This window comes from Paramisgurnus dabryanus, chromosome 24 (genome assembly GCF_030506205.2).
Source record: "Paramisgurnus dabryanus chromosome 24, PD_genome_1.1, whole genome shotgun sequence".
Lineage (NCBI taxonomy): Eukaryota > Metazoa > Chordata > Actinopteri > Cypriniformes > Cobitidae > Paramisgurnus > Paramisgurnus dabryanus.
This window is the reverse complement of record NC_133360.1, coordinates 11,262,772-11,279,515: the sequence shown is the minus strand read 5'-3', so window position 1 is coordinate 11,279,515 and position 16,744 is coordinate 11,262,772. Positions and strand designations below refer to the sequence as shown.

Genomic DNA, 16,744 nt, shown 5'->3' with positions numbered 1-16,744 from the left:
AGGCTTTTTAAATGTTCCTGGTAAATCTGTAATTGTTCTCACTATAAGACCAGTTAGTCCACTAAGTCATGTTGTTTGAATCAAGTTTCTTTCAGCCAGCTGCACCTCAGCTCAGGGTTTATCAACTATGTCCAGTCGGTGCACCAGGGTGTGGAGCCTACCGCAGATTTCTTCACCATTAGCGTCAGTGATGGGATTCAGAGATCTGCACCATTGCCCTTCTACATCATCATCAACCCTACCAACGATGAAATCCCATCACTGCTGCTTGGCAACTTCTCAGTACGCTTTACTTGTTGCACAGTAGCTGACTGGTATTATGACAAAATTGTCTAATCAACAAACCGTTTTATTCAATAGGTCATGGAAGGAGGGATGAAGGACCTCAGTCCTGATATTCTGAACGCGGTGGACATTGATATCCCAGGAGAAACTCTTACCATGACCGTCCTGGTTCCTCCTACCCATGGAATTCTGCTCAATGGCATTTACGGGCTTGAGATGAGTCGCTACAAAAGCATTGGCCCCGAGGATCTACACCGAACATTGGCGATTCAATCTTTCTCTGTACTGGAGCTACAACAAGGTCAGTTTCCGTACTACCACCTTTTGTGGCCCAGTCTACCTTCTGTGCCTTCCAGAGGGCGATGGTTTGTTAGCACTGTGGGTATCCAGGCTTGCAGAACAGATGTTGCTAGAGACAAAGGTCACAGATTGCCTGTGGTGCTTTTCCTTCATCTGCAAAGTCGCTCCGACTGCTCCCTGTGCACAGGCACTCTGCACGTGGTACTTGGTGACTGCAGAGCTTTGCTTGTTAGCGCGTGATAAAGAGCCTTTGAAACGTAGGTGACTAGGTCATTGACAAAGGGATACTAGACTAGTGAAAGCTAGAGGAGTCAAAGGCCATCGAATCACTTAATCACCATCGAATCACTTAATCTGTCTTCAAATCTTTCTTGTGTTGATCCACAGGAATGAAGATCATGTATATGCACGATGACACAGAAACCCTCAAGGACTCTTTCACCATACAGCTGACAGATGGTGGGCACACAGTCCAGGGGACTGCGTGCGTTCGCATCATACCAGTCAATGATGAAAAGCCACGGCTACTAAAGTAAGGACGCCCTGGGACAAATTCAGAGCCAGGAAGGCGAATGAAAGCGGGGAGTTTAGTGGTAGTAGACTGGACAAAAACAGAAGGGAAGGTTGATCTTGGATGAGTTTTGGGGAAGGGGGGTCAACACAACGTGTGCCGCACATGTGGCTGGGGAATCTGTCTGTCTCTGACTGAGTAACTGGGAATTAAGTTACATCCTTGAGTAAATAGCTTATTTTTATTCCAGCCTTTTCCTCCAAGATCAGCAGGATTTGTATTCACTCCCTCCATTGGGTGTACATGTAAGCTCCACAACACCAGAAGTAATGTGTGTTTTTGGCGGGAGCCTGTCTCCTTGTTGAGGTTTCCTCATGGATTATGATGACAGGCCGGTCTTGCTTAAATTTCTTAACCCTTATGTGTTGTTGGGGCCATTTTTGTTATTTTTTTAGTCTTAATTTGGCCACAACTTTCTCTGTGTTTCAACAAATGGAATGATTTTTGGTTACAAATCTTATATTTACACATATTTTAAGAAAATGCTTTGAAATTTTTCATAAACTTAACAATATACCGTGGGCAAATTTACTACCCTTACGTGTTGTTAGCGGCCAAAAATGGCCACTAAATTAAACTGCTGTAAAAATTTATCGGATGAATTTTTTTTCCCAATTTTTTTTGCATAAATCTGTTAATCAACCTCAGTACTGATCAAAACGACCAAATGTTTGAAAAAAATTCCATGATTTTAACTCTTTCGTTGCCAAGTTTATAAGTGGTGTCACTGATTTGGGGGGAAAAAACACACAAAATGACTGATTTTCAATATTAAAAGTGAATGTGGACTGGATTTTCTTTTACCTTTTCTACAGTCTTGGGCATGTCAAAGATTGGTAAAAACATTGGCTTTGATGCATTTTTTGTTTTTGTGCAGCATCAGATTTAATTTGTTTCTCCCTCTTTATTGTTTGTGGCCATTTTTTCCCCATTGACTTCCATTATAACAACATTTTTTGATTGCAGAGCCATGACACCTTATTACCATGCATTTTTGATTCTTTGTGGTTTTACCTTTTGCAAAGAGGTAAAATTTGTCACTTTTACTGTTGATCACCATGTGGCACCATTAACCCTTTAGTAGGCCTGTGCAAAAAAACAGAGCTTAAATTCTGGATTGTACATTGAGTTATATGGCATTTTTGGCCGCTAACAACACGAAAGGGTAGTGAATTGGAACAAGGCACAAGGGTTAATATTGGATGTGGCCGTTTGGGATTCAGGATTTATTGTATCATAATGGCTTGGTGTCCAAATGATCTTATTCTTTATGCTCAGAAATGCAGGTGTTGATGTTCAAGCTTTGGCGAAAAGAGTCATCTCCAGTGTAACGCTAGAGGCAGAGGACCACGACACTCCCAGCAACCAAATCTTCTTCATCCTCAATGCAGGTCCCAGATTTGGCCTTCTCCAACTCATGGTTAGTGGGGATGAATAGTCTTTGATGTTATTATTTGAACGAGCCAGTTTTGTGCATGTAATGGTGCATGTTTTTGGGGGGGGATCTCTTGCAGACAGAAGCAGGATGGATTGATCTGAGTCCAGGTCAGAATTTCACCCAAGAAGATGTGGAGATGAATCGCCTCTGGTACACTCACACTACATTTAGCGGCTTCAAAGGACACGACAGGTTTCATTTTGTTCTCAGTGATGGGGAAAACCAAACACCTTCACAGAGTTTCTTCATCTCTGTTCGCACTGTTCAAAAAGGTAAGTTTAGTTGGCTGTGGGCTAGTGGGCGGCTCATAGGTTATAAACTGTTTAATCACAGGGACCTGGGTTGAAGTTCGGCATTGGTCATGACCCAATCACACCCCGCCCTTTATTCATATGTTTGCTCTGGGTAAAAAATATGGATTTTAATCAATCTTTAAAAATATAAATTCGGAAATTGATTCTTAATGTGCGTACTTTAATGGGCCAGTGCTATATTGTAACAAAAGTTTAGCATTTTGTGTGTTTTCGGCATTGCCAATTTAAATTATTATGCACAATGTATCGGGTCACTTGCGCTCCACCCCTACTATTGCATTAGAAGCATCGCACGGATTGTTCTCGACTTGGCTCTTGTTATACGCTGATCGATCTGTGCAGCATCCGGTCAGCAGGGCATGCTTCCAGTCACAAACTGGTTAACTGTTTGACTGGTTAACTGCAGTAAAAATCCTGGCCACGCATTTCGTTTTTTAAAAAAAGGCACAACATGGCCCCCCTCTAAATGCCACCTTGGGTGGCTGCCCATGTCGCCCTTACCTTAATCCGCCACTGACCGAGCGATAGTATAGCTGTATTTGTTTATCTCTCGATTCCAGTCCAAGGAAAACAACTTTGTTGACATCTTAAATCTGTACATGCATAATTAAAAGCACTGGCACTCCCTATGGCCAAAATGACTTTGCCAGTTGGGTGAACATGGAAGGATGGCAGCCATTGTCCTCTTGGCTCTGTTCTGACTTATCTTGTAGGAAGAGAGATGTGAATGTTTTGGCACACAAGGTGGGACACCTTTAAACGCCCAGCATGAATTATTAACACAGCTGAGGCCAAACATCTGTAGTCCTAGATCCCATTAATGTCCTTATGCCGCAACCAAGTCACCATGGACAAGCTTATGTGCACATACGAACCTAATTTTTTATACTCAGATGAAAAATAAACATTTATTCCAGTATGTAACCCATTTTGCTTATTTGCTGCACACAGGCGACATTGCTCTCATCACCAAACCTGTGACGTTGATGGAGGGTGAGAGAGTTATCCTGACCACTGACATCCTGATGGCCACAGACAGTGGAAGTCCATCAGATGAGCTCATATATACTGTGTCTACTCCGCCTGAACATGGACACCTGCACATGGTCCAATCTCCGGGGGTTCCCGTGTTCACCTTCACCCAAATGGATGTGGCTGCCAACCGGGTGTGCTACACTCATGACAACAGCCGCTTTGCTGACCGTGATTCTTTCAGGTCAGTGATTTTCATTGTATGTTTGTTAAAGGCGGGGTGCATGATATCTGAAAGCCAATGTTGAAATTTGCTAAACAAACACGCCTCTACCACAATAGAATCTGGACCTTCTTTTGATAGACCCACCGCACACATACGCAACCCAGACAACGATGTTGTTTAGTAGACACGCCCCTTACTGGTGGCAGGGAGCTACACTGCGACCAAAATGGTCGCATATGCGACCTTTTGAACTGCCGTTGCGACCCTAATTTTTAATGGGTCGCAAATGTGCTACCTTATGTTTTAGACAATATGCTATGATTTACTATGAGCATTTATTAAAACAGAAATGTGGATCTTAAGAATACGTTTTATAACGTGCTCTGAGCCATCAACACGTTGGCTTCATTTTGCGTGAAAGCACGTCGTGTCTCTCCCTATCAGTGTGCGTTTGCGTGCTCAGCTGTTTCTCAATGAATTGGGTGGGACGCGACGCAAGCGCAGTGTCTTCCTTGTTTCTGAACTTGAGCAGAGGTCTTTCTTCACTGAGGACGCGGGACTCGTATGGTTCCGGGTGTTTATTTTAAATGGTCTGTCGGGTCCGGTTAGGTCCTAGTTTAATTACTTTGGGTCCCAAGTCTGATTAATGTTGTGTTTATAACCCGAGTCGATCGGAAAACGTCCATGAGCGCTGCCGCGCTAAAGCTCGAGTGCAGTTTCAGCGTGCCTCCGGTTTCTATGGCGATGGTTCTTGTTACGACCACGCGCTGCATTTTCTTTCTCACATTTTTTTAATAATCTTATTATTAATAAACCATATCTTTTCTAAAACCATATCCATATTAAGTTTGGACATGTTGTAGCAAAAAGCAATGCTAATGTCAAGCCAATTGCACTGAACGAGCAAAGCAATGTAAAGTCTGTCACCGGGACAGCAAGTAGACTTTTAAATCTGAAATAATGAGTGGATTAAGCTTTTTAAATCGGCAAGAGAGAAATAGAAAGATAGAGCAGAAGCAGTAAAAGTGCCTTTCTAATAGAAATTATAACCATTATAACATCAGTCAGTCACATTTATAATCTATAGACCTGCACTGTCTATTAATATACTATACATAGTATTGTATTATATTGAGTTTGATAAAAGGGGTCTAATTGCTTCATATATCAGTGCAAAAACAGTAAGTCTTTTCGTGGTGCTTTGACAAACAGTGTCAGCTTTGTTAATGGCAAAGAAAGTTTGAGGTGGTTAGATTGATGAAATATAATGTGAAATTAATATTAATTTTCAATGAATCAAAGTATTGTGTTGTGTCACACATTATTAGTTCTACATCACATGTATAGTAGACCATTATTTGTCAGTGGGTAATAATTGCCCTTTTCACCGGCTACCACCACCAAGTAAATTTCAGATCTGTGGGAAACACTGCAACGTTTAAGAAAACAAGGCGGCATGTGGTTTAAAAGATGGCAAGTAAAATAAAAAGCATATCTGTATGCAATAGGCCTACAGTTTCATTATTGTTCATTATTATCCAGAGCGCCTTAATATAACTTGAAAAAAATATGTGCGACCAAATCATATTTTGCGCCAGTAACTGAAAAAGTTGGTAGCGCAAGTGCCACCAGTGGAAAAGGTAAGTGTAGTTCCCTGGGTGGGCCATTCATTCCTATGGTACCAAACAGGGAATCCACCAAACACTTCCATGTTTTTCCTATTTAAAGACTGTTACATGAGGAGTTATACCAGTAAGTATGGTGCCACAAAATAAAACCATTTTTGGTACCATAGGAATGAATGGGGCTAGGCTAAATGCTAACACATTCACAACGCGCTGTACAGTGCACGCATTGAAAAAAGATAGGTATGTATTAATTCGTCTAGGTTGAGGTAATAACATAGTTTAATATGGCAAAAGGGTAGACTATTCCTTTAAGAAAAGTAATCATTTTAAAGTTTTAAAATCATTTTAAAGTTCTGTAAAGCGCGTTCAAATACAGAAAATAAAAAAAAAACATTTATTTTAATTTAATTAAAGCGATATGATGGCAGCACAGATTTTAAACCATATTAAACTTCTTTACTTCAAATGCTTTGCACCATCAGGTCTAGTCATTTTAAAACAAAACCGTCTGCGTGCTTTTCCAGCCAATTTGGCAGCAAGGTGGCTTTAGTCAGGGTGTACAGTTGACCTGCACTGTCTCGTGTGAATCTATAACTGGGTTTGTCACCCAAAACTCTGGCTTGCTTTCATCATTGGGTCATCTGGGAGCAAACAAACCTTCCTGAGCCAAGCCTGACAAGAGGCAGGCGGCTTTTCAGAGAGAAAGTACAGAGCACTCTGTGCCAATGTGTTCATTCAGCACAGCATGGGGCAGTATGGAGGCCAACAGCGGCGCACGGACACTACATTGTTATTCACATGGGGCCAACAAAATCCCTGGTAATATTAAAGAAGCGGTTGGTCATGATTTCTTACGGATCGACCAAGCGGACACATTGCACATATGTTGGTGTCGTGTCAATTCGTGTCAAAACTGGTTGCTCCCTCATCAAGGAAGACACCTGAGCAAAACACCTATCCAAGTTCAAAAGAAACAGGGAGCCTTGTGTCTCCCATTGCTCTGCTATGACAGCTGATGATAAATGGCCATTATTAAGAAAGTAATAACGCGGCCTGGCATCGGTTATATGCCTCTAAGACATGTAGTCCAGATACAGGGATCCCCGGGCACATTTTTTCCAAGCAAATATGGGACAATGGCAATGCCAGATGTTGGACCAGTCTGGCTGCGAGAGTGGACCTGCGTGTTGGTTGCCAGTGTGAGGTGGCAGTCGCGTTGTTTACCATGGCTGGCAATTATCAGCTGCGGGGCAATATGTGTTGGGAGGCAGATTGGCTTGGCAGAGGGTGGAATGGGGGACTCAGCTTGGCTTGCACCCCTCCCTGTCATCTTTTCTGCTCCAACACGTCAACCATGTTGGATAAAGATTGTATGTCTATAACTATCATGCTTTTGTTTTCTCATACAGCTTTGCCATTACCAACGGTGTGACCTCCAGAACTGGCAGCATTTATTTTACCGTGAAGCACAGTGACCGTATCCCACCCACCCTGAACATAAACAAAGGCCTTCAGCTCACCGAAGGCACCGTCAAGATCATTTCCACTGAACACTTAAAACTGACCGATCCGGACACAGCTCTGGACAACCTCACCTACGTCGTTATTCAAGGCCCGCAGTATGGGAAGTTACTCTTGAAGGGAATTCCCCTTACTAAGCCCCGATTTACACAAGTGGACATCAATAGCATGGATATAACTTACCACCATCTAAACGGGCGAGCTAAGATTGACAGGTTCACCTTTCAACCCACTGATGGTACTAACACGGGTTATTTGGAGTATGGACAGCTGAAGACTGAGACTGCTGTGTTCACTATACAGGTAGGCTGTGATATCTCCAATTAAGAACATTCAACTACAACCAATGACTTAAAGTCTTTACCCAAAGAAAGTTAATTCTTACATAGAAAGTACTGTATTATACTTTAGTATTTACTATAGTAAACTGTAGTGAGATGTCTATACTTTCCCAAAGTAAAAATTCAAACATACTACAGAATTTACTAGTTTATCGTTCACACCAAAGAGTGTATAATGTATTACACTACAGCATACTAACTTTATAGTACTAGTCCACAGTACAATTTACCACAGTTTACTATAGGAAACAAAGTATACTTCATAAGGGTAATGCCAAGCTCCAATTGTTTCATTATTGTAATACGGTATGACTGAAGTTACTGTAGTAATGGTAGTTTTTTAGCGTTAACCTTATTAACATAATATAACGTTAAACGGCAAGCATACACACCACTGCGTCACGACGTCGTTCTCTCGAGGCCTGCACCGACATTTAATATTCCGTTAAGCGGTCAGCGAGGCGGAAACGCGCTGGCTGACACCGCTCCCGCCAGCACAGGTGAATCCAAACGACGACGACAACTTGTTTCTCGTGACCTTCGGGAGCGCGCACAGCGGTGGTTGTAGTCGCGCGTTGTTTCTTAAGCCAAGAATGCAAAGCGAACCCTATGACCCGGTGCGTTATAAATGATATATTATCAACTTCTTTACCTATAAAAACAACAATTGTACATGTTGGAGTTTATTTAGTTTTATTTGATTTTATGTTGTTTTTAAAAAGTAGCCTAAACTTATTTATATTAGAGCTGGGCATAGATTAATCTAGATTAATCTCATACAAAATAAAAGTAATTTTTTGCATAAAATATGAGTTTGTGCTGTGTATAATAATTATGTATATATAAATACACACACATTCATGTATGTATTTAAGAAACATTTACCTGGTATATATTTATTTATATTTGCATATATTCTATATTATGTATAAATAAAAAATGATATATAAATAAAACATTTCTTAAATGTGTATATATATATATATATATATATATATATATATATGTATGTGTGTGTTTAAATATACATAAAATTTAAACACAGCGCAAACTCATATATTTTGCCAAAAATTACTTTTATTTTGTATGAGATTAATCTATATTAATCAATGCCCAGCTCTAATATATATTTAAAATATATATAAAAAAGATTTGTAACAAATGAATTTGTGCATGTTTATAATGTAACATATATATATATATATATATATATATATTACATTGTAAACATGCACAAATTCATTTGTTACAAATCTTTTTTTTTTTTTTTCAGTCTAAAATATAATTTTACTGTTAATAAACCAAAAATAAATGTAATTATGAAATGTTTATTATATTGTGTTTAATGCATTGAAAACTATTTATTAAAACTATTTATTCTACAATATTCATTCAGCAAATAAAAAACAACCAACCATATTAAAATAGATAATGTTTAATCCTCTTGAGTTTTAACGCCTTACATTTCTTAAATTTTAGCAACCCTTTTAATTTTTGCAGTCAAATTGACCCCAAATAGTTTAATATAGCCTATGCTTATCAACTTCAAATTTTAAATAAAATTGTAGGAAAAAACATAATTTTTTATTTTTTACATACATATATTGTTTATTTAAAAAAGTCATTTCTATGAAAACTTATCTTTTGTAGCACATAAATTTAGTGTATATTTAGTAAAAAAATAAATAAAAGGAGTATAATAAATAACATTTATTTTATTTGAAAACAGTTTTACCAGTTTTTTACATATTAATAGTAAAAAATACTCATTAGATCAGTTTTACAAGAACACTGTGTGTGTACCGTATGTACATTTATATTCTTGCCAGACGCTTTTATCCAAAGTGACTAAAAGTAACTTCAAGTTAAAAGGTTTAAAAATACAAATAGCATATTTTCCAATTAGCATAGCTTATCAATTTGACCCCAAATTGCTCCTAAGACCTGAGCTCTGGATTGCGTTTTTTTCTAATTTCTTCCAGCTATTTGGGGTTAGGAAGAACCAATAAATAAAATAACCAAATATTTTTCTTTGAACATGAAGCAGTGTAATTGTCCACATTTGTGTACAACATGTTCCAGTTACACAGAATTAAGTATTATGGTGCAAACAACAAAAAATGTGATATGTGGGCACACCAGCAATGGTTATTAAATGAACATTTTCCCTGTTTGTGACAATGTAATGCTTCCCTCTAGTGGTAATGTAACGTGATTGCAGTGTAAATTCTGATCTATTGCCTCATTTCCATCCTCACAGATAGAGATACTGGACAAGACGCCTCCCAATATTGTAAACAGGGGGGTTCCAAGTACTGTTGAGAGTATTCAAGATGGCAAACAGTGCATTTACGTCACCTCTAAGGAACTGCAAGCCACCGATCCAGACAGCCCAGACGACGCGCTTGAGTTCACAATAATAAGACCTCCGCATTTCGGATACTTCGAGAATGCCCTCACAGGCAGGTGCATGTGTGGATCATTAGTGTTATATAAACTGAGTGTTTGCAGATTAATGTTAGTGTATAAATATTGTTTTATAGGTGCCTACATTAAAGGACGCTTCACCCAGAAGGATGTGAACCAGAAGGCAGTGCGCTATGTCATACCTGTAGATATAGAAGTGACAGCAGACAGCTTTGAGTTTCAAGTCACAGACCCTGCAGGAAACACTATGCTTCCTGAAGTGTATGTTGACTTGTTTGTTTTAATGTTTTACATTACACTTTATCCTAAATAACTTATAGCATTCAAGCTGCAATATAGCTTGAATGCACCGTAAGTCACTTTTGATAAAAGCACCTGCAATTAGCTTGAGTTTAAATTTCAAATGTGATTTGGGCTTTTTTAACTGCTAACACAGGTTGGAATTCAGGTGGTCCCGTGTGGAGCTGTCTGCTTCCTGTTATCGTGTTTGTGAAAACGCAGGAACGCTAGGTGTGCAGGTGGTACGCAGTGGGAACAGCATAGATCCAGCGTATGTCAGCATACAGGTGTGCTTTACCGTTTTACAATTGTATCGATGCCAGTGTTGCGCAGTGTTTATTGCACAATTGTCACCTACAGGTGGAAGAGGGCACTGCCAAAGCTGGGAAAGATTTCACCCACAGTTCTGCCAGTCTTGTACAGTTTGATCCAGGTAGTTATCTCCTGCTTTTTTCCATTTTACTTTATTTAAATCTCCTCCTTCGATTATTAATATCTTACATGTACACTGTCCATTAGGTGTGAACGTCAAAATATGGAACGTTCATCTGAAAGATGACGGTTTAGAGGAGAACCACGAGAAGTTTGAGGTGGTTTTGAAAACTCCAAAAAATGCAGTTTTGGGACAGAGGAACAAGGCCACGGTTGAGATTGTGGATCCTAGAAATGGTAAAAATCCGACCTTTACCTTGTAGTAGAGAACTTCTTGGGTCCAAAGAAATGTACCCGACCCAAAATCACCCAAATCACTTTTTACCCAAACCCGACGTGCATATATATATATATATATATATATATATATATATATTTTTATTTTTATTTTTTTAAAGAAAGACCAAAGACAAACCAGAGAAAATGAGACCCGAGTCCGACCCAAACCCACTGCTCCATTTATTTTCATTTGTTATCTGACGACGACACCAAGGTAACCGCTAAAATGTGCATTCAAAATTGATTGACAGGCCTGGCTTAGCAAAAATGTACCTAATGCCAGCCATACAATGTCGCAAGCACTCTTGGCAAACAGGGGGGATGGAAAAGGACTCGATGCACACACGCGAGAGAGTTTGGGTCTTCTCGGGTCCGTTCGGCAAAAAAAAACATTTATTTTAAATTACCCGATGCCGCTATTATGATATCCGAGGCGAACATGACTAGGGCTGTCACAATGATTAAATAACCGTCTCATCGCATATAATGATTTCAGATCACCGCAATGATTGCACATCTCTCTAAAAAACACAAGGGGGAGCTGCAGCACCCGTAAACAGCATTTAAAGAAATGCTGCAGAACTTTTATAAGCAGTATGAACTGCCAGGTAAACATACATTTCCAAAACAGCAATTCCAAATGTAGGGAAGTAAAGGATATACAATTTTTTATTTTTAGTTAGTTTTCAGACACTTTATTTTGTTTATTTCTTTTTAAGAATTTTCATTAAATAATTGCTTTTAAATATGTGTCATGTGTATTAATATTTAATTAAAATAATCACAACAATGTGTGAAAATTATTTCATGAACAAACAAAAAAAATTATGAGAATTAAATGTAAAAAAAAAACATACAAGTAATCGCCATAACCGTCAAAGCCCTAAAACAGGCAATTAATAGTCATAATAGACACAATTTATTAGTCAATTACCGTGTTTTCGGATCTAAGTGGACCCGTGAAGACCTCTACCTTGTAGTCCTCCATATCTGATACTGTATGTATAATGTGAGAATATTTTCTCCAGGCAGGTGTAGTCCTGATGATCTTATTGTTGAAGAAGATGAGACGAAACATCCTTTTCAAAGCCCACCAGACGTCCAAGAGCCTGAACCAGGGCTGGTTGAGGAATACACCCCAGACCCAAGGACCAGGATCTTCTCGGATAACTTTCCACAACGAGGAGACGTCCCGTATCGTACACAGTTCAGCCATTACAGAGAGGGAGAATATCAGGATCAGGCCTTTCATAGTCAAAGCCAGAGACAGCTGAGGATTCTGGGTAGAAACAGACACAGAGTGAGCCAGGCCACCTGACATATTTACTTTAGTCATCTAGTGGGTCAATGAAATCCTGTGTTTATTGTAGTTTGAATGTGATTTTAGGTGCATCTGCCAGAAGTTGACAACAGAAATCAAGAAAGAGTTTGGACAGTAAGTTTTCTGCATCAACAATAAAGTCAAAATTCATATGTGACACTGTCTGTGAAATCCATGCTAATGATGAGATTATGAGACATGATCTTTGACGCGATCTTACTAAGTCAATATTAAAGATATCAAGATTATATGTTCACAGATTGTTCTTTACATTATTCAGTAGGTTTTGTGTAGAAAACAGTAAATCATTAAAAATGACTAAAATTGTCGCACTCGCATATATTAACCTTTTCCTATAGTTCCATGGACTTTTCCCAGTGAGACGAGAGGAAACTGTCCCAGTGCCTCGTGTCCATTCCGAACTGGAGATCACTCCGATCTGGACCTGGCCCGGATATTCTGCTGACCCTGAATCGCTAGAGACCCCACAGAGGGACTCGCCCCCATTCGTAATGAATTCAGGAGTGCGACAACACAAGGTAAGCTGGACTGGTAGGGCAGCACGGTATTGAAGGAAAATGCGATAACTTGCTTGATGTTGCAATATTTAATACGGTATACCTCTGGGTTTAAATTATATCACCAACAGACGTTTGACCATGTGGATGCACACATTCGTGTGCCAGTCTCTCTGTTACCTGCATGTGCTGAAAACTTAACCCTTTCCCTGCCATTGACAAGTCAATTAAGAGAAAACATTTGCATAAAAAGTGTTAATCTGCAATACCGCAATTATCCAATAGATGGCATATCCACTTTATTATCCACTTACCCAATTTATGAAAAAACTGAAGCCTTATTTACTAATTTTAAACTCTGTGTTTGTTTTGATAATCATTCTAAATCTGATCTCTAACAAAATTCCTTTACAAAAATGAAATTATGTCAGCTTTTTGCTAAAAAAAATAATTATGAGTTTATGAGCAGAGAAAAAAATATAGATGAGATAAAACGTTTTTCCCCTGTTTTGTTTGTTTGTTTATTGTTAGTTTAAAAGCCGAGGGTCTGTTCTTTCATTTGATATATTTGTATATATTTTTCGAAGAAAATTTACTTGAAGGCATTTTGTGAAACTTTTGTGAAAATCACAAAAAATGCTAGCGGGTAACTTTTAAAAAAATGGCTGGACGGGAATGAGTTAAAAACATTCAAGTATTGCAAACCATTACTGTATGAATACGTAATATTTTTTGCATATTTCGGTGTATTGTGCTGCTTTGTATGCTGGTTTGATTAATAAGACCGCAAATTTATCCTGGACAAGACAGTGATAACAAATTAACAAAAATAATGCATTGACAATGGAAGCATAAGGGGCGGGCACTAGAATAAATGTTACACGCTGCACCTTTACATATTATAATATTTTGTAATGGGCTCTCATGTCATATTGTTTATCTTTCAAAGTCGCAGAAGTCTGTAAGTATTGGTTGTCCAAATGGTTGGACTCACCACCGGAGAAACTGTTATATTTTGGGCCCTGGTACCGCAAGCTGGAGCAGTGCACAACACGCTTGCACGTTGTACGTAACACCTTTTTGTTGCAGATAATAAATATACACGCATGCATATTTACTGTACACACAACAGACATCTTTTCTATTCCCAAATTAGGCTTGAAAGCAACTTGACAAGCGTGCATTCGAAGATCGATTTGAAGTGGATTTGGAAATTCGCTGGAAAGCAAGCATTTTGGATTGGTAAGTGTACAGTAGTGCACAAAAATGACGCTAATAAAGAGCGCTGAACAACTATATTGCTATACTATGCAGGACTCAGAGGTAGTGCAGAGAATTGGACTTGGACTGATAGTAAACCGCTGACGTTTTCAAAACTCAAGAAGGAAACGGTGACCAACCATCAAGATCCTGACAGCTCGACCGCCACTTGTGTTTTGGCCCAAAGTCAGAAGATATGGATTCCTAAAAGCTGTATTGATGGATCAGAACACAGATATGTTTGTTCAGCACCTGCACAAATCAGTTAAAACATATTTAATTTCATGGGCGTCGGAAGTACGTAGTATGTGGGTGAGACAAGACCCACCAGGTTTTTAAGACCATATTAGACCCCATTCCACCTGAGGAATGCCCTATTAAATAAAACTCCATTCCGCGTTTTATCTACAGCCTTGACTTTCACACAGCTGCTTTCTCAAATCTATTTAACTTCGCTCATTCGAGGTTCATATGAATTAAACTTCATTCCGTGTTTTCACTACAACCGCAACATGGAGAGGTAAAAAAAGCTTCGTATTACTATGATAAGTTTTTTATTTATAATTTTTCTGTGGGAAGACCCACCCACTTTTTTTGCCTCCGGAGCCCATGTTTAATTTATAATGGTATTTTATTGATGAAAAATACATTAAAAAAATTTCAGTGACATCATTTATAAAAATTAAACATGTTTTTTTTATAGTAAGATGAAATAACCATGTTTTTGGTGTATTTATTACTTTTTGTATTACCATAGTTTTACTACTACAAATATCATGGTTTTAAGATCATGTTAAATTTGTGGTACGAATCACTGTACTTACACCTTTTTTTTTTTTGTAAGAGATCCTTTCTGTTGTGTTATAATATGTCATCAAATTTATATGAATAAAAACGATCTGTAAGGAGTTGTTCATTTGTGTAATGTCTACGCACACACAGATTTACCACAGTTTTATCTTAAACACCATACACGTTTGTTTACGTAACTAAATACATAAAAGACAAAAACGAACAAAATCTCATGTTTATTTTAAAGGGGACATATAATGAAAATATAAATTTTGGGGTCCCCAGTGCTTTTATAAGACTAGAAAATGTGTAAAAGATCAACCCAGTTACTTCGTTTTGGTAAACCATTCTCTGCAAGCATGTGAAGAATGGGTTATTAAAATTTGGCATAATTTGGGATAATACCGCCCCTTTACCTGCACTATCCTGCCATTTAGTGCTGAGGAGTAGTGATTGTAGAAACGAAGCTTTTCGAAGCTTTGAATCAATTGAACCAATTGCTTCGCAAATTGATTCAGTTTTTCGAAACACCATACACGCTGGCGACACCTGCTGGTTAAAATAGTGTAAAAGCAGCAAGATCTGTCCAAACATTTTAGACATTTTTTTTTACAAAATAATAGTAAGATTGTTCTAAAAATATGTTTTTAAGAAAAACAAACTATTTAATTTAATTAATTAAAAGTGTATTCTGTGTTTTTATTTTTATTTATGGCAAAACAAATCATTAAAACAAACTCCCTTTTTAATTATGCACATTTTTGTCATCTGTCTATAAAGAAAAAGTAGACAAAATGGTAGTGTTATTAGTCAGAAGGATGAATGTTTTATAAACTTTTATAATAAAACTGACCCGAGTTCACCCACACTGGTCATTTGTTGAGTCACAACTCCCCCTAGTGGTGAATCATCGGATTTTTTTTATTTTTTATTAATGAACAATTATTGTACATACATATGAATACAACATAAATTTGTCACATGAACATACGAGGGAAGGGGAGGGGAAGGAGGTGGTATCAATAAGTCAGTTCATCATATCAAGTTTGTGTAGTAAAGAGTTCATCGTAGAAAGTAAGAAGCATCAAGTTTTTCTTATTGTTAATTCTTCGAAGTGTCGATAAGAGGTACTGGAATTCAATGAGAAACATTTTAAATATAGGTTTTTCTTGTGAATAATCGGATTTTCGAAACAGTTTTGACGTAATGAAGCATCGTTTGCTAAATCACGTGACGTTACCCGAACCAATGATTCGAAACAAAAGATTCGTAGATGATTCGAAAACCTGCTTCGAAATCGCCCATCACTATCAGTTTCTAAAATGTCACGGGCCCACAGGTAGGCCAAATTTGTTTTAACATATTTATTACACTAAACCCCTAAAAAATCATGACAAACTATATATCACTGGAAAGCTCATAGAATGTAGTTTTAATATGTCAAGTTCATCTGATGATAGAAATAATGTGACAGGTTTTTTTGTTACACGACTTCCCCCCATAGGAATGCATATTAATTATTATTTATTCGTAACAATATATCCTATTATAACTCTTTAAAAATGTTGACAAACTATATATTGTTGAAAAGGTCCAAGAATGTAGTTTTCATATTTCAAAACATTTTTTGCAGTAATAATAATGCAGTGACAGTAATTAATTAATTTGTGACAAGAGTATGCAGCAAACCGTTGACACCTAGTGGCCATTGTTGGTAAAACCACTAAATTGAGAAACGGCCATAGTGGGTTGTTTAGCTCTTAAATCGGTGAACGAGTTCTCAAATGTATAATTTATTCAAACACTTTCTTTCTTTCACACACCCACACAGAAATACCTC

At 38.0% G+C, this 16,744-nt stretch overlaps 1 protein-coding gene across 3 annotated transcripts in view; it reads left to right on the top strand.

Moving 5' to 3' along the window:
• The window catches only part of frem1b (Fras1 related extracellular matrix 1b), a 36,390-nt gene extending 21,379 nt beyond the window's left edge, over positions 1 to 15,011 (top strand). Inside the window, exons 20-37 of one of the 3 annotated variants that reach the window (XM_065245164.2) lie at positions 86 to 282; positions 361 to 586; positions 973 to 1,117; positions 2,435 to 2,576; positions 2,671 to 2,866; positions 3,860 to 4,124; positions 7,144 to 7,558; positions 9,857 to 10,058; positions 10,140 to 10,284; positions 10,460 to 10,589; positions 10,663 to 10,735; positions 10,822 to 10,971; positions 12,042 to 12,313; positions 12,401 to 12,448; positions 12,694 to 12,873; positions 13,802 to 13,917; positions 14,009 to 14,094; positions 14,167 to 15,011. In XM_065245164.2, coding sequence (XP_065101236.1) covers positions 86 to 282; positions 361 to 586; positions 973 to 1,117; positions 2,435 to 2,576; positions 2,671 to 2,866; positions 3,860 to 4,124; positions 7,144 to 7,558; positions 9,857 to 10,058; positions 10,140 to 10,284; positions 10,460 to 10,589; positions 10,663 to 10,735; positions 10,822 to 10,971; positions 12,042 to 12,313; positions 12,401 to 12,448; positions 12,694 to 12,873; positions 13,802 to 13,917; positions 14,009 to 14,094; positions 14,167 to 14,381 — 3,203 coding nt within the window. In that variant the 3' untranslated portion in view covers positions 14,382 to 15,011. Of the gene's footprint in view, positions 1 to 85; positions 283 to 360; positions 587 to 972; positions 1,118 to 2,434; positions 2,577 to 2,670; positions 2,867 to 3,859; positions 4,125 to 7,143; positions 7,559 to 9,856; positions 10,063 to 10,139; positions 10,285 to 10,459; positions 10,590 to 10,662; positions 10,736 to 10,821; positions 10,972 to 12,041; positions 12,314 to 12,400; positions 12,449 to 12,693; positions 12,874 to 13,801; positions 13,918 to 14,008; positions 14,095 to 14,166 lie in introns of those variants that run through there. The other 2 variants (XM_065245168.2, XM_065245173.2) reach the window with 2 other exon arrangements.
• The last annotated feature ends 1,733 nt before the right edge of the window (positions 15,012 to 16,744 follow it).